Below are 18,055 nucleotides of genomic sequence, written 5' to 3' on the forward strand. Positions count from 1 at the left end.
TGCCTCGAGTGCCTCCGCTCAAAGAGTTGACATGTTAATTCATTAAGCAGAGGCATCCCATTGACACACTAAGGCAAGAGGGTTTCAGAATTCCACCTGTTTTACTCAGTGTTTTACATACCCATACACTTCTCTGTAATTAAGCAGTGCTGTTAAACAACGTCCGTTGATGCAGCCTGCAACAATGGCCATTGTTTAACTACAATATACAGTTTGTGAACATGGCCGTGTGAACGTGAACTCATTTTTGTGAACTCATTTTTGTTTGTAATAGACTTATATGCATATTTTGTTACTTGTAGGATACAGTTGGGAAAATCTGTTCATTACCTTCCAATATTATTTATTGATCAGCTAAGTAATCGAGTAAAGGACTTGATGGTAGGTTACTTTTCTATTCTACCATGCTTAGGTTTGCAAAATTTAATTGTAAATTCCAAGAGGTTAACCTTTGTGGTATACACTTCACTTTACTTTACTGTCACATAAACTTGCATAGGTTTAGCAAGTTTTGTCTAGTAAAGTGAATAGTATATACAAAAAAAGTAAAGTAACACATAAAATGATAGTGTTCATAGGTTACAAATGCGAATGTAAAAAGCTTATCCAGGCACCACTGTAGTCCTTACTGTGGGTGTGGTATTGCTATTCAGTCCCATTGAAGTGAATAGAGCTGAATTGCAATACCACACACAACCTGGGGACAGGTGTGGTGCTGTATTTGCGAGTAAATAGCTTTTGTTTTTTTCTAATCTTTTATAACATCTTTATTTAATAGTTTCTGACTGGTCCCCAATCAGACTTCTCTGTGCACTCAATCAGGAGGAGCAAGTGTCAAGCATGACTGAAAGCCAGGACCACCTGTTTGTTTGGTTTTTGGTGTAAATTGACATTGCATAGAGTTGTGGAGAACAGCATCAGAATGCTTTTCTCTTCACCTGTCAGTTCCTGGCTCTGGGAACCTGACAGGTTTACTTTAAATGTAAATTTACTGCTGTAAATGTTTAAAAAAAAAACACACAAAAAAACAAAGCTGTTAAACTGAAACTCCAGCACCAATTCTTCCAGATAATATTTATTTGCTCTTCTTTCTGCCTTTAGTTTCTGTCTCACTCTAGTGTAGTACATGCTAGTAGTAGAACCATTACCACTGAGGTCTGTGGGAGTAATCTTTACATAGGACCTGCAGAACAGGCAACACTATATGAGAAACTGCAGGAGTAGTGCACAGCTGATCAGATGGCTGATCTGTCATCTTAGCGCCTTTATTTTTTATAGCGGTCAATATTATGCAAAAGGGAGAGATATAGGGGATGTGCTGAGGATCATTGTACTTTCACAAAGTAACTGTTCCCTGTATTTAGAAGATGATGATGATGTCTGGAGGGTAGCAGACACAAAATATATTATCTTTGCCACAGCCTACCGTATTTTTCGCTTTATAAGATGCACTTTTTTTCCTCCCAAAGTGGGAGGAAAAACTAAGTGCGTCCTATAAAGCGAAGACGGCTCCCAAGCAGTGCCGAACACCGCATGGAAGCCGACCCGCCCGCCCCCTCTATTGCCGCTCACTATGCATATGCATAGTGAGCGGCCCTGAGCCATCCCCTCCGCCCGCCCAGCCCGCCCCGCTCGCCCCCTTTATCCCCGCTCAGCTGAGCCGATCAGCTGCAATGAGCAGCACTTTCCTGGGCTCCTGATCGGCTGAGCGGCGATGGAGGGGGCCGGCTGGGCGGGCGGGCGGAGGGGATCGCTGTCCTACTCACCTGTCCGCCGGCCCCAGCATCTCCTCTCCCGTCATCCTCCGGCCTCCCGTCATCCTCTGGCATAGGCAGCGGGGTACAGAGAAGCTGCCTGTGTCCCGGAAGTGTTCTGCAGCTGCAGTCTCTCTGTCCCCCGCTGCCTGTGCTGGAGGATGACGGGAGACCGGAGTGTCGGGAGAGGAGCGGCTGGGGCCGGCAGACAGGTGAGTAGCCTGTTTGTTGTTTTATTGGTCGCAGGGGGGATTGGCTACAATGGGGGGCACTGTATGGGGGCATTGGCTACTATATGGGGGCACTGTATGGGGGCATTGGCTACCATGGGGGGCATTGTATGGGGGCATTGGCTACTATATGGGGGTACTGGCTACTATATGGGGGCACTGTATGGGGGCATTGGCTACCATGGGGGGCATGGTATGGGGGCATTGGCTACTATATGGGGGCACTGGCTACTATATGGGGGCACTGTATGGGGGCATTGGCTACTATATGGGGGCATTGGCTACTATATGGGGGCATTGGCTACTATATGGGGGCACTGTATGGGGGCATTGGCTACTACATGGGGACACTGTATGGGGGCATTGGCTATTATGTGGGGCACTATATGTGGGCACTGGCTACTATATGGGGCACTATATGGGGGCATTGGCTACTATGTGGGCACTATATGGGGGGATTGGCACCAATCACACTGCTGCTATCTCCAAACTGTGACAATGAGCAAAATATTTTTTTTTCTATTTTGACCCCCTAAAATCAGGGGTGCGTCTTATCAAAAGGCGCGTCCTATAAAGCGGAAAATACGGTAACCTAAACTGCTCTTCTACCTACTGGAACAATGATGTATTAAGCATAAAAAGATTCTTGCTAGTCTTGCTTGGCTGTTTTATGTAGCCAGATTCCACATATTATGTGATGGCTTTAAGATCTCATACTGTTCTCCTTTTAGATGATAAACCGCTCCACGACAGAACTTCCACTTACTGTTTCGTATGACAAAATATCACTAGGAAAACTTCGCTTTTGGATTCATATGCAAGATGCTGTTTACTCTTTGCAACAGTTTGGTATGTTAAATATACACTGTAGTCATCAGGATATGTTTATAAACCCCTTGCATTCGATTTTCTTCCCCCTTCTGCTATTTTTCTGCCTCAGAGATTCACCTGTGATTAAATGAACTTCACTAAACTTTACTTGATTATGTGACGTACCTCGTATATAACATGACACCATTGTTCCTTTCCAGGTTTTTCTGAAAAAGATGCAGATGAAGTAAAGGGGATTTTTGTGGACACCAACCTTTACTTTTTAGCTCTTACTTTTTTTGTGGCTGCTTTTCATGTAAGTTAATCTCTATTCTTGAGCATATAATATGTAAATACATGTATTTGTAACTAACTAGATAGCTCTTCACAGTCACAATGCTTGTGCTTAAAGTGGTTATTTGGGTTAAAAAAATACTGCAGAAGTACACTTTGTGCTGGTACAAGTACATGTAAAGGTGGGACTCAGACGCCTAAGATTGGTGGTTAAACCCTGGTACCTTTTAGAACCTGGTACCTGGTCTTTTACATACTCGCAGCAGAACTGTGATGTATGTAATCGTATTGAAAGTCACAGTAAAGGAATCCGCGGCAGATTTCGCAAGCGAACTTGCAGCATGAAATCCGCTGCAGATACTGTGAACCCATACATAATGGTTGCTTTTGCAGTTGGCATATGGTACACTCATCTCCTGTTTGGGGATGAGATGGTTAAAGGGGAACTCCAGATAAGAAAAACTTGTTTTCTATTAAAAGTTATATAGATGTGTCTATACAATGTATTACTGTATCTGTACAGTTCTGCCACACTGGTAGCTGATAGAAATCCAGGAAGTGAAAAAAATGGCCCCTGTGCCAATTCACATTGTCTCCTGCTCCTTCTGCTATCCCCCCTAGGAGACAAATCTTACATGCCTCTGTCTCACATTGTGTGTGTTTGCTGATGATGTAGACAGGGGGCAGGGCGTGATCTCACAGGAGGCTTGGCTGGATAACCCAAACCCCTGACTGATTAACCATCTCTGACCGACCAGAAGCAGGTGCAGCACTAACTTTACTGATTGTAATGGGTGAGGGCTGTGATGATCACATGAGGGAAAGCATTGCATTCTGGGACATGCCAAACCAGGAAGAACAGAAACACAAAACAGAGCAAAAAAAAACCCAAACAAATTGATTTTTGGTAGTTTCAAAACTGGGATAGACAGGTAAGTAATGCGTTATACTTCTGCAGAAGTTTCATTTTTTTTAACCTCTAACTGGGGTTCCCCTTTAGGGTGTGTTCACACATAAAGGATCCGCAGCAGATTTGATGCTGTGTTCAGTTATTTAAATGAAATCAGCTGCGGATTCGCAGCAGAAAATCAGCTGCGGGTCCGGTAAGTGTGAACGTACCCTTAATGAATAAAATTGTACTGCATTGTAATCACAAAATCCTAGAATCTACTGGAATAAAATTATATTCATATAGGAAGATAACGTGCCTTCATTCACATTTAATATGCTTCTCTTCTACATTTGTAGCTTCTATTCGATTTTCTGGCATTTAAAAATGATATCAGTTTTTGGAAAAAGAAGAAAAATATGGTTGGGATGTCAACAAAAGCAGGTATGGGTCACTGATCCTGTTTAAACTTTTTATTTATTACACCTTCATAAATATTATGTGGGGTTTCAGTTTTAAAACAGTGGGGGACATTTATTATGCTGGCTTATAGTAAGCCTCTCTTTGTTACCCATAGCAGTCAATCCAATGTCACCAGATCTCTAGAAAGTGAAAGGAAGGAGGGTTACATAGACGGTGGTTGACATCATGAAAAAAACAAACAGATATTGTATAGTAGTAAAATGCTACCTTAGGCTGTGACAGGTTGTCAGCAAATATGTTCTGTAACAGAACATTAGAAGTTGTATGGCCTGTCTGGGCAGAGAGGCAGTTGTCAGCTTGCTTGGTATGCGGGAGGGGATACAGAGCCTAAGGGAGTATTCTCAGCTGCATATTCTTAGTATAGCAAACCTATTATTAACCCCTTAGTATACTTTGGGGACACGTGTACATCCAAATGTGCTTGCAGGCACTGCTGAGCATTTCCCAGTTTACGTTATGGTAGGATGACAGTGATTGACAATCACGCTTGATTCTTATGTGGTGATTATTCAGCCCCCCTCCGGAAGAGGGTAAATAAAAAGATATGCACCTCAAAATGGTGTCCATGCTGCAGGTAGCTGCGTTGATTGAAAAAATAAGGAATGTCTCTCAGTATGTGACACATAATTTCAGCTCTGCCGTAACTTGGTTAATGCAGCACAGCAGATGTGTCAGGAGCTGAACCCACCATCATCATCCAGGGTTGGATGTTGGAACTACCTAGGTGACAGATTTTATTGTAGTTTTGTGTGCTGACCCTGTCTGAGCTGTATATATTGTATATGTGACATATATGCTCCCCTTACACTGTGACCTGTATAAGATAACACAGAGAATCTTTTTGTTTTGCAGTATTGTGGCGTTGCTTTAGTACTGTGGTAATCTTCCTTTTCCTTCTGGATGAACAAACCAGTTTATTGGTATTAATTCCTGCTGGCATTGGAGCTGTAATTGAGGTTGGTTTAAACATATTTTCTTTCAAGCAGCTAAAAGGCTCACTTACCTTACCAGGGGCTTTATTACAAGATAGGAGCCCCATCAGTCTGGTTATTATATCATATGACTGCACATACGACTTTGCAAATCCCATAATGTCTGCCAGGTGAACCGAAGTCGCTGTTCATTATTAACTTCTAATGAACTGACATTGATGTCAGTAAAGATGAGTTCCAGTTTACAATAGAAGACTTCAGAAGAGAAGGGTGGTGATTTGTGAAAGTCACAAAATGAGCCAGTAGTGCCGCCAGGTGGTATGGAAAGTTTATTTTATGTTGGACTGTATATCTAGAGCTATAACCAGTAGGAAGGGGGAGATTCTGATCCTACTGTTTGAAGCTCTAGTGAGACCACATCTGGAATACTGCCCCTGATTTATCAAATTGCCTGAAACCCACCAACCAATCACAGCAATAATAGTGTATTTGGAGTTGTTGTGGTGAAAAATAGACAATTGAGGTTAAGGCAGCTTGATAAATCTGGCATTTGAATACAAATCAGCTTTAAAGGGGTATTCCAACTCTAACCTTATTCTTGGCAATAAGCTCCCTATTGCACCATAATTAGAGCTTGTGACCTTCAGGACAGTCCCATCCACAAAACACTACATAGTGTTGCAGTGGCATTGTGTTTTTACTGTATTTTTTAGGAATAGGATAGGAATGCAGACTGCTAGGATGAGTGGTGGGTACAGGATAGGTATGCAGACTGCTAGGAGGAATGGTGGGTATGCAGACTGCATTCCTATCCTGTACCCACCACTTCCCCTAGCAGTCTGCATTCCTATCCTGTACCCACCACTTCTCCTAGCAGTCTGCATTCCTATCCTGTACCCACCACTCCTCCTTGCAGACTACTAGGAGGAGTGGTGGGTACAGGATAGGAATGCAGACTGCTAGGAGGAGGCAGGACGGGGATGCAGACTGCTAGGAGGAATAGTTGGCGGGGATGCAGACTGCTAGGAGGAGCAGTGGGAGCAGGCAGGGGTGGGGATGTAGAACGTTCAGTGGAGGAGGAGTAGGTGGGTGTAGGACAGGAATGCAAACTGCTAGGAGGAGGAGTGGAAGGAGGCATGGCGGAGATGCAGACTGCTAGTAGGAGGAGTGGGTGGGTATAGGACAGAAATGTGCACTGCTAGGAGAAGGTGTGGGACATCAAGATATTAAAATACCTTTAGTTACACATATATTCACTATTTGTAGCACTACAATTACTTTTTTTTCATAATACGTTATAAAAATAAAGTACATTTACATCACCATTTCAGGCAGAGAAAATAGTCACTATAACTGGAAAATTGAAAACTAAAAATTGCAAAAGTAGAAAAAGTTGTTTCAAATAAATTAGCAGTAAGTGAATATAAACCATGCCTGGGATAAACACATATCTGTCCTAATAATAATAGGGGACTAGATGGACCAGGGGTTGTTTGGCCACCATTAGTTGTCTGTTACTATGTGCAGCAACATATGCATGAACCAGCAGGGGATTTATTAGGTAAGTATTTATTTATTGAATTTTCCCTGCTGTTTTTTTTTATTCATTTTTTTTTTTTTTTTTACATTCCCAGACAACCCTTGTTGAAATGTTTGTTTAGTTTTTTTTTTTCTTCTGTTCTGATTTCAGGTGTGGAAAGTTAAAAAAGCCTTGAAAATCACATTCCAGTGTAGAGGTCTGATGCCAGTAATCAAGGTAACTGTTAATGACAGAGCTTGATAGCAGGGTATAAACTAGGGTAGTCAGTAAAGATAAGAACATTTACTGTAGGAACGAACCACTTCTCCCAGTGCGGCACAAACCTCAAGGCCAGCAGCCTGACAAGCTGACTGCCAATCCAAACAAAGCCATTCACTTCATTCCTACTGAAAATTTGTTCATCACTATTAGCTAGTCACTGTTATATGATGGGAGGACAATTCAGCTGTCACAGTCAGTGGCTGAACAGATGTTTCCTTTTTTACATCACATTATATGTAAGCAGAATATATGGCATATGACTCCTTTTTTTATGTCCCCCTCATATGCCCATATTATGAGTCATTGTTAAGCAAATAGGGTTACAATAGAGGTACTCTGCAAATAATGGCATAATGAAATTAGATTCATATGGTTTCAGTAGGATCTTACAGCCCTTCACATTTTAGAGCCAGGAACTGTTATTTGAGTATAATCTATACAAAATGTTGTATCTTTATTTTCTTTTACTTATTACTGTGTATCTTCTCTGCTTTGGTGTCAATAAACTAATATTTCAGTCAGTGGTAGGGACAGCCTCGTCTAATGTTACCTTGATGCTGTGGACCAGTATTTTCAGAGCATAACATTTTTTTTAAGGATGTTCTTAATATTTCTTTAGAGTATAACTGGCTTTTTATTTTATTTTTTTTTTTTATAGTTTGGAACCTGCAGTGAATCTGAAAGAAAGACTGAAGAGTATGATACCCAGGTATGTATATGGAATGCATAGTTTACATGAAGTTGTATATTACTGTTTTCTGGTATAGAGTAGGCAGTACACTAGATATTTGTCTACTTTTTTTTATTTCTTGCTCATTTTTGTTGTTTTCTGGTAGGTTTTTCAAGCCAAATAGATCTGCATCTTGTAAATGGGGTTTCAGCAACTTTTTCTTGATATTCTATGTTGGCACCACCATGATTGAAGAGCTCACAGTACTTACCTGAGTGCATGGTTTATGAGGATAGAATATCCGTAAAGAGTATCTGTAATGGGTATATCCTGTTTAACAGAAATAAGACCTGTGTTAGGAAGATAATGCAGTAAGCTGTGTTCCTCCTGGGTTAGTTGGAACATTATAGGAGTAAGAGTAATGTAATGCGGTGTATGACATTTGCATCTTTTTTCTCTTTTGTAAGGCTATGAAATACCTATCATATTTATTATACCCTTTGTGTGTGGGTGGAGCAGTCTATTCACTTCTAAATATAAAATACAAAAGGTAAGATCCTTGGTGTTGTTATTATAGATGTAGTGTAGATGTGGTACATTTTGCCTTTTTTCTGCAGTAAATTAGAACAAAGTCTTCTATGTGTAGAACCAGTTGTATCCCAACATTTACAACATAGCTTTCAATTCTGTAATATAGATTCTATAATAATAACGTGCTTTTAACATTTTTTTATTTCCAGCTGGTATTCCTGGCTGATCAACAGCTTTGTGAATGGTATGTGACCTTTTTATATATATTTTTTTTTGATCAAATAATGTACAACCAATTGGTTAATGTATGCAGAACTTATAAGGACTTGTCTTTTTCCGGTCCCCTGTAATGTGATTCTCCTCCCTGCTCCCAAGATGCCACATCAGTATAACCAACCATATAGTGTCCAAAGAGCAGGGCCGGGACAAGGAATTTTGGTGCCCTAGGCAGAGAAGACAAATGGCCCCCCCCCCCCATATGTATATATATCCTGTTTGCTTCCCCCAGTAGTATATAGACCCCCTGTTTGCTTCCACAGTTGTATATATATCCCCTGTGTGCTGCCCCCAGTTGCATATATTTTTATGTATATATATTTATGCATATACACACACACACACACACACACATTTATGCATATACACACACACACTTATGTACAGTATATACACTTGTGTGTACACACACACACACACACTCTTATGAATACACACACACACTCTCACACATGTAAACCCACACACACAGACACAAAACAGCTACCTCTCAGTGTGACACACACACACACACACTATGTATACACACACACACTTATGAATACACACACACTCTGTTATAAAAACACACACACTACTTATGTACACACACACACTTATGTATACACACACTTATGTACACACACACACACACACACACTCTTGTTGTCGCTGTACACATACACAGGCACAAAACAGCTACCTCTCAGCTAGGTTGCTTGCACTTTCTCTCCTCTCCGTCCTGGGACTGTCATGGAGGGGTCTGCTGCTGATAATGATGCAGCGATGAGCAGCTGACAGGAGAGGCCCAGGCAGACACTTCCTGGTCATCATGTGCTGTGTCTGCAGGCTGCCGTTCTTCACCTCCTCCTCTCTTTCCCGACAGCTGAGCAGCTCCCAGAGCCTAGGGGATGTGTAGTGCTGCACATTCCCCCATACTGGCCTCCTGCACCAGGTCAGACAGCTCCTGGCAAAGGGAGCTCAGCCAGAGCAGTGTCTTCAGCTGGAGGCCGCCCCTCCCCCCTACCCTGTGGAGCAGCAGCAGAAGACTCACAGACCTGTGTATATCCCAGCAGGGGGCTGATGTAATCAGCTTCTGTATGCTGCTTCCGGGTTCGGCCTGGTGGCGCCCCCTGCTGTTTGGCGCCCTAGGCCATCGCCTACCCCTGTCTACTCTTTGTCCCGGCCCTGCCAAAGAGGACATATTTAGCCTTGGGTTGGAAAATAGAGCCCTATGCATCCATTTATTTAAGAGATTTCCCAACATACATGACCTTATAAGGTCAGATTCGAAACACATATGGTGTTGTCACTCCTATATGCAGTTTACATGGACTGTTGTCTCTCCTCAAATCTAGTGATGTGTCTGGTCTTAGCTGTACCCAGACAGCTTTTCCATAACTTTTTGTAGTAATTTGTAGGGGTGTCTTCTGACTTAAACACACACATTTAGCAATCCAGTTAAATTGTAACTTTTTTTTTTACAGGTGTTTATGCATTTGGATTCCTCTTTATGTTGCCTCAGTTATTTGTAAATTATAAGGTAATGATTTCATGTGTGTGTAATAAATATATTGTAGTGTGTATTATGGCTGCAAGGCTAGCTTCTCTCTGGGTTGTGCTTACTTGGACATCATTTCTATTCTTTTCACAAGAATAAAAACTACATATTAGGTGGATTATGTTGTAATTTTAAATAAAATTGATACCAGCAAAACACAGACAAACAGAAACATTCTGTTTGTCTGAATTACATAATAGAAATTACATTATAGAAGTTGGTGTTTACATATACACATGTATATTTCTGATTTAAAAAAAAAAAGTATGTTAAACAGCTTAAGGCAATGTTCACACAACGTATATTTTCGTAAAAGTACAGCCGTTGTTGTGAATAGTGGCTGCAGAAAACTGTCAGTGCACACTATAGAGCGAGTGGCTTTGGCCACACGCTCCAAAGTGTGCAGTGGGGAGTTATGATGCGGGCGCACATGGATGCTCCCGCATCAGAACTCTGCGGGGCTAAAGATCCATCCGGCTGATGTTTTCAGAGACCAGCCGTTACGTGATCCGGTTGGGTCACAGAACGGCCGGTATCTTACTGTGTGTGAAAATAGCCTAATAATGTATAGCATTGTATGTTACGGACAAGTTGTTAATTGGTTTGTATTTTAACTTGCAGATGAAGTCTGTGGCACATTTACCTTGGAAAGCTTTCACATATAAAGTGAGTAGCAGATTATAGCCTGATTCTTTGAAGAAACTTGGGCAGTGTTGCACTTGGTCTGTGCTTTCTTGCTTATAACAGCTTTGACAGGGGATTGTTTAAAGGGAGTCAGGTGGATTAAAGCTCCAAGGTAGCCTCTGATGTTAAACTGTAAGGCCCAGCAAGGCTACAAAAACACTGTGATGCATACAGAGATTGGTAAAGACTTTAAAGGAGAAGTCAGGGGAAAAATTTTTATTTAAAGTATTGTATTTCCCCCCAAAAGTTATACAAATTACCAATATACACTTATTACGGGAAATGCTTATAAAGTACTTTTTTTTCCTTGCACTTCCTACTGCATCAAGGCTTCACTTCCTGGATAAAATGGTGATGTCACGACCCGACTCCCAGAGCTGTGCGGGCTGTGGCTGCTGGAGAGGATGATGGCAGGGGGGATGCTCAGTGTCCCTACAGTGCCCTCTGTCCCTCAGTGTCCCCCTGCCATCATCCTCTCCAGCAGCCACAGGCAGTATTACAGTGAAAGAATTACTCAATTTAGAGTTGGTAATGGGGACAAATCTGAAAAAAAAAATTGATTTGCCCATAGCAACCAATCGCTTAGCTTTTAATTCTTAGATCTGTTAAAATTACAGGTAAGCTGTGATTGGATGCTTATTTATTTCTCCCACAGGGTTTGCTTGTTTTCTGAAATCTTGGACAATCATGTATACATCTGCACAGAAACTGTGGACACAAAACTGTATATTGCAATCATAGAAATCCAGGTCCAGTCTCCTTAAGGCAGCTTTTTAGTTTTGTGCTGGTTGAACAACAAGAGACTAAAAACTCAGTCATGGTCATCTACACGCTCACAGAGAAGGCAGTCATGTGATTGATGGACACATTGAGCCGTGACTCTCTGTACTGGCCAGGACTTCCTGTGTTTAGTCTCTTTTTACAACCAGCACCAGACTAAAAAGCTTCAGGAGACTGGACCTTGATTTCTGGTAAGTTCAGCTTTGTTTTTACAGCATGATAACTAAAAAATAATAATGATTGTAAATTGCAAATTCACTTTATATCACAGGCCCATTGATATAGATTTTATAACTATAGGTTCACTTAAAAGTTTAGGTTTTAGATTAGAGGGTGTAATCCTATGGTGGTTATTCTTTTGCCTGCAGTTATAACTTTCTTTTTTTCTTTGCAAACAGGCATTCAACACATTTATTGATGATATCTTTGCCTTTATTATAACCATGCCAACATCACACAGACTAGCATGTTTTAGAGATGATGTGGTCTTTCTCATTTACTTATACCAAAGATGGTAAGATATAATTTTTATACTTATTATAATTACTATTGTTCCATGTGAAAGATGCACTGATCAGATGAGAAATAATTTGATCACATCTTTTATGTGATTATAATAACAATTGTTAGGCTATGTTCTTGCAACATCATTTGACCGTATGGGTGGTGGTTCACTGCCACTTATTGATCTGTCTGTGGGGTTCACTTGAAGAGCACAAATCTACTTGTAAATAGTCGATTGGTATGCCAGCTGCTTGTGTGAACACTGCAAAGATATTATATTGCCAAATATTTGGTGACTGCTTTAGATAGACAAGCTGGGCCATTTGTGATTGCCTTGACAATTTTAGTACAGAAAACTAACTTTTTCTTTATAGGGCAAACCATTTACTATTCAAGATGAAACTGAGTTAATTTGATGATTAACATATCATTGAAAATTGAAAACTCACATGCGCATAATATACTTTACATAATGTTGGTTGTTTTAACTTGCAGCTGTTAGTTACTTTTTATTCTGTGTAGTGTATTAAAAAAAAACATGTTGCTACCTGGAAACCAACAGTAAACATTCACAGATGTTATCCTCATGTTTGTCTGCTCACTAAGAACATTTATGATCACTGTGGGACCCCACTAGTACAGGGGTCTTTATTGCCCCTTATCTTTTCATTGTAATTGGAGCTTTAGTAGCAGTAGTCAAGCATGCTTCTCCTTTATTCATAGTGTACAGGGCTGACAGATATTGATCAGTGGGGCCTCTAGTGGTTATACATGTTCTTTTTAAAGGGGACCTGTCACCCCCCCGTTCCGGGGTGAAGGCCGCCCGACCCACCTCTAGAGCCCCGGATATTTACCCCATCTCGCCAAGTCCCGCTCCTGGAGCTGGTCCCAGGACTGAGATATCCTTGTCGGAATCCCAGCGCGCTACAGAGATTAGTCCGACGCCTATAGAGAATGACTGCTCCATTCATTCTCTGTGGGCATCGGACTCATCTCAGCAGCGTGCGCGCTGGGCTTCCGACAAGGATATCTCCGTCCCAGGACCGGCTCCAAGAGCAAGATAGGGTAAGTATCTGTGGTTCGCTTTTAAAGGTGAATTTAAATGGTGGCCATTCTTAAAATGTTTATTTTGCCCCAAGTTTTATATTATTTGAACGCGTCCCCTATATGGATCCCCGACTTCTGGTTCAAGAGGCTAACATCTGTCCTCAACCGGTTGATATGGGGCCGCAAGAAAGTAAGAATGAAGTATGAGGGTATGACCAAGGCGGAGGGAGATGGTGGTCTTGGTCTGCCTGACTTCCGACTATATTTCTTGGCTGGAGTTGCCCATAGGATGGCTCGTTGGAAAGAATCCCCAATTATTCTTTTTTTATTGGATAAGCACTATAGTCGGGTGGAGGACTTTTTTGTTTGGTTAGAGGCAGGTCATTGTAATGTTAAGAGTTTAGGACACTACACATTTGTTGGCTTATATGATAAATCATGGAAGGCCCTTAAAAAGAACTGTAACATTAAATGTAGTTTGGATTTTACCACTATCTGGGATAATAAAAATTTCAAGGATGTATTTGTTAATAGAGAAATGGCACAATTTTGGGTGAATAAAGAGATTACAAGGGTATCTCAAATCTGTAAAGACGGGAAGGTTCTGACGTTCGAGGAGTTACAGGAAAGATACAATTTATTAGAAGCACATAGGTTTTTTCTATTTACAAATGTTATATGTTACACGTAAAATAAGGAACACAGAATGGAAAAATGTGGATACACATGAATTAATAGATTTGATACACAATGGAATAGATGGCAGAAGTAGAGGAGTACTGCCTAAAATTTATAGGTCACTATTGAAGGAGAGGGACAGTCCACAGTTACAGAAAGCGAGGGGTAAATGAGAATCTGCACTAGGGGATATTCACGACACTTTATGGGGAACTATATTAAAGAACTTAAAAAATTGCTCGAAGAGTCCCTCCCACAGATTGATACTTTTTAAGTTATTTTACTGGCTTTACATTACTCCGAAAAGTTTGATTACATACGGAAAAGAGGAAGCAAGGTGTAAGAAATGTCAGGAGGTGGGCGTAGATTTATTTCATTTAATATGGCAATGCCCTGAGATTATTAAGCTGTGGGATAGAACTCTGGAGCATATAGATCATACTTTTCGATTTAAGTGGTGGAATGTATACTAGGAGGATTGGTGGATGACGGGGCATGTAATACCTTAATCAACAGCAGCTCCCTGTGTACCTCATAGAGCTAATATCAGACTCCCCTCCTCAGGGCTGGAGCAAGGAGTTTTGGTGCCCTAGGCTGAGAGGGCAAATGGTGCCCTCCCTCCCTCACACACACACACACACACACACACACAATTATATATCTGCATAAAAAAGACATGTGTATATATATATATATATATATAATATATATATACACACACATTTTTAAATACAGTAAGTTCAGGTTCACACAAACCTGAAAGCTCGCTATTTGAAAGCTGATGGTTGGGGAAGATGGATGCATAGGCTTCATCCATCTTCTCAATCCTCTAGGATTGTGTGCCTCATAGAGCTAAAATTGTGTGCCTCATAGAGCTAAAATCAGACTCCCATCCTCAGGGCTGGAGCAAGGAGTTTTGGTGCCCTAGGCTGAGAGGGCAGATGGTTCCCTCCCTCACACACACACACATACACACACATACATACACACACACACACACACACACAATTATATATCCGCATAAAAAAGACATGTATATACACATTTTTAAATACAGTAAGTTCAGGTTCACACAAACCTGAAAGCTCGCTATTTGAAAGCTGATGGTTGGGGAAGATGGATGCATAGGCTTCATCCATCTTCTCAATCCACTAGGATTGTATTGTAGTATTTATTATGCAACTCTGTGCCCTATATAGTAGTTAGGCCAACCCCTGTGCTCCCCTACATATTCCCCACATAGTATAGCCCCCACATAGTGTATAAACTCTACATAGTATAACCCCCACATAGTGTAGTCCCCACCGCCCACTCCCCACATAGAGTACAGCCCCCACATAGTGTATAGCAGGGGTCCCAAAACTTTTTACACATGAGGCCTGTTCAATGTCCCTCAGAGCGGTGGAGAGCTGGACTATATGCTGCTGCTATATCTTGTGCGGGGGAGGAACATTGAGGGTGGCTTAGGATGGTGGAGTTGTAGTTCTACCACAGCCACACAGGTGCATGCTGGGAGTTGTAGTTCTACCACAGCTACACAGGAACATGCTGAGAGTTGCAGTTCTACCACAGCCACACAGAATGATGCTGGGAATTGTTTTACCACAGCCACACAGGAGCATGCTGGGAGTTTCAGTTCTACCACACCCACACAGGATCATGGTGGGAGTTGTAGCTCTACCATAGCCACACAGGATCATACTGGGAGTTGTTGTTCTACCACAGCCACACAGGAGCATGCTGGGAGCTGTAGTTCTACCACAGCCACACAGGTGCATGGTGGGAGTTGTAGTTCTGCCACAGCCACACAGGATCATGCTGGAAATTATTGTTCTACCACAGCCACACAGGAGCATGCTGGTAGTTGTAGTTCTACCTAGCCACACATGAGCACTAACGCACACATATACACACTCCATTAGCACGCACGCACACACACACACGCAGATACACACATATACTCACCCACACAGCAGTAGCAGTGGAGGATGACACTCTCTCTGAGCAGAGGATCATACTCCTCATCTGTCTCTGTCGGGAAGGGGGTGGTGTTGCTCGGAGAGGCTGTGGGGGGTGGGGGATGGTGCCAGGCTTCAGGGACATGCCTGGGGGAAAGGAGCTTTCTCCTTGCTGTGTGTCAGCAGTGCTGCTGCACAGAGGCAGGGGCTGGATGAATGAATTATGCCCCCTGTAATTATCCACCAGATGGCGCCCTAGGCCATCGCCTACCCGTGCCTACTCTTTGTCCCGGCCCTGCCCCTCCTCCAGGCTGTGCTGCCCTGCTCTGTGGTGTTTCTTTCCATAAGATGGCCGACATGGAGGAGCATGTGACCATGTCCCGCCCCCCAGTGTCCACCATAGACATATACAGGCTCAGTGGTGGACGCTGGGGAGGCGGGGCATGGTCACATGCTCCTCCATGTCGGCCATCTTATGGACAGAAACACAACAGAGCAGGGCGGTCTGATTTTAGCTCTATGAGGTACACAGGGAGCTGCTGTCAGTCTATACAGTGAGTACAGTTACTAATACTGTACCCTGAACTATTTTAGTATAAAGTGGCCAACCGCTTCAAGTAAGAGCTTATTAATCCATGTTTAGCATTTGTAACATATTAATAACATCTAGAAATATATTTGCATGAAAGAGCCAAGCTGCAGCTTGTCAACAAGGTGTTAATGAGTATCAGATCCACTGCCTAGTCAGAGCTATAGAATATTGCATGCAATGGGCACAGTCCTTCTAGGTAGCTAGCTTGATGGCTTTTACAGTGCAACTTTACTGCCTCATATTCTATACTTTGGTGAGCAGGGCCAATGTAAATGTTAAAGTTTTTTTTTTTTTTTTTTTTTTTTTTTAAATAAATCACATTGGGTGATGTTAATCTATCTAGTCATTGATTGCATTGTTTTTCTTTTTTTCTTCCTCTTGTCCAGGCTTTATCCTGTGGATAAGACTAGAGTAAATGAATATGGAGAATCCTATGAAGAAAAACCAAAACGGAAGCCACATATAAACTAAATTTCATTGATATGGACTACCTTATCTCTTACTTGAAAGATATGGTGTGCAATGAAGAAAATGGTGAAATTATCAGAGTATTTTGAATGCTGTGGCAAACCTATCTGGACATTCTACTGTCCATGTTGCCAAAATCCTTCAATGTGTTTCTTAAAAAAAAAAGTTTCCCACGGCTTTCCTTCAGCTTTTGTCTTGAATTTATTTTACCAGGCAAAAGGGGGTACCACAAAAAAAAACTGTGTAACACTTCAGTTTCCTCTTTAAGAAGAAAGAAATTCCACATAAAAAGACTGCTTTACATGCAGAGACTATGTGCATTCCTCAATATTTGGGACTTTGGTACACTGAAGCGCTGGCTGACTGTATATAATAGCTAAAAGTAATGCTCTGTAAAGTTACATAAGATAGCAAATGACGTCATCAACATTCCGTTGCTCTTATTTACTTGAGATGTATAAAACATGCTATAACAACATCACAAGGAACCAGAAGTTACATCAGGAAATGGACAACTGGGGGGTCTAAGCTTATAATAAGATACATTTATTATGGCACTTTGCATTACTGTTGAAATGATGTGCACTCGGTTCAGGTTTTCTTCACTTCATAAGCATGTTTTGACTGGAGCAGCATATTTTGGGATAAATGTGAATATTATTGTCAGATTTGAACATTTTCTGTTCTTTACTTGAAGGATCATTTTATTTTTTAGGTTTTATTTCTTGTTTTAAAATAAATTAAATTGACTGGACATAACAATAACATGAATCTACATGGCAGACTTTTCCACGTGATATTTATTGTTGTCCTACATGCGTTTGAATAAAGATGCAAAAGCTTTTATCCTTGTCTTCTGTTATAGTTGCAATCAAAACTATTAAACCCTCATTGTAAATAAGATTTATTTGCTACATTTACAAAATTTCACCTTAAAAAAAACAAACATATGTTTTGATCTGTGTGTGTGTATATATATATCTCTCTATATATAATGGAAGTCAATACCTAACAAAAAACAACAATGCTGGACAATAATTCCAAATATAACCAAAGTATCTCTTTATTAATTACATATCAAAAATAAGAACAGTTTTATCTAAAATTGCAGGAAGCAAGTACATACATTGGAGG

The 18,055-nt window shown here is 41.2% G+C and overlaps 1 protein-coding gene across 4 annotated transcripts in view; it reads left to right on the forward strand.

Moving 5' to 3' along the window:
* The window catches only part of CLPTM1L (CLPTM1 like), a 37,900-nt gene extending 20,133 nt beyond the window's left edge, over window positions 1-17,767 (forward strand). For all 4 annotated transcript variants that reach the window (XM_069958539.1, XM_069958538.1, XM_069958541.1 and 1 more), the window contains exons 6-18: window positions 303-381; window positions 2,716-2,833; window positions 3,016-3,110; window positions 4,337-4,421; window positions 5,313-5,416; window positions 7,083-7,148; window positions 7,852-7,902; window positions 8,331-8,413; window positions 8,604-8,638; window positions 10,137-10,192; window positions 10,832-10,876; window positions 12,073-12,188; window positions 16,840-17,767. In XM_069958539.1, the coding sequence (XP_069814640.1) occupies window positions 303-381; window positions 2,716-2,833; window positions 3,016-3,110; window positions 4,337-4,421; window positions 5,313-5,416; window positions 7,083-7,148; window positions 7,852-7,902; window positions 8,331-8,413; window positions 8,604-8,638; window positions 10,137-10,192; window positions 10,832-10,876; window positions 12,073-12,188; window positions 16,840-16,924 (1,018 nt within the window). In that variant the 3' untranslated portion in view covers window positions 16,925-17,767. The remainder of the gene's footprint in view (window positions 1-302; window positions 382-2,715; window positions 2,834-3,015; window positions 3,111-4,336; window positions 4,422-5,312; window positions 5,417-7,082; window positions 7,149-7,851; window positions 7,903-8,330; window positions 8,414-8,603; window positions 8,639-10,136; window positions 10,193-10,831; window positions 10,877-12,072; window positions 12,189-16,839) is intronic.
* Window positions 17,768-18,055: the final 288 nt, after the last annotated feature.

The sequence above is a fragment of the Dendropsophus ebraccatus genome, chromosome 2 (genome assembly GCF_027789765.1).
Source record: "Dendropsophus ebraccatus isolate aDenEbr1 chromosome 2, aDenEbr1.pat, whole genome shotgun sequence".
Taxonomy (NCBI): domain Eukaryota; kingdom Metazoa; phylum Chordata; class Amphibia; order Anura; family Hylidae; genus Dendropsophus; species Dendropsophus ebraccatus.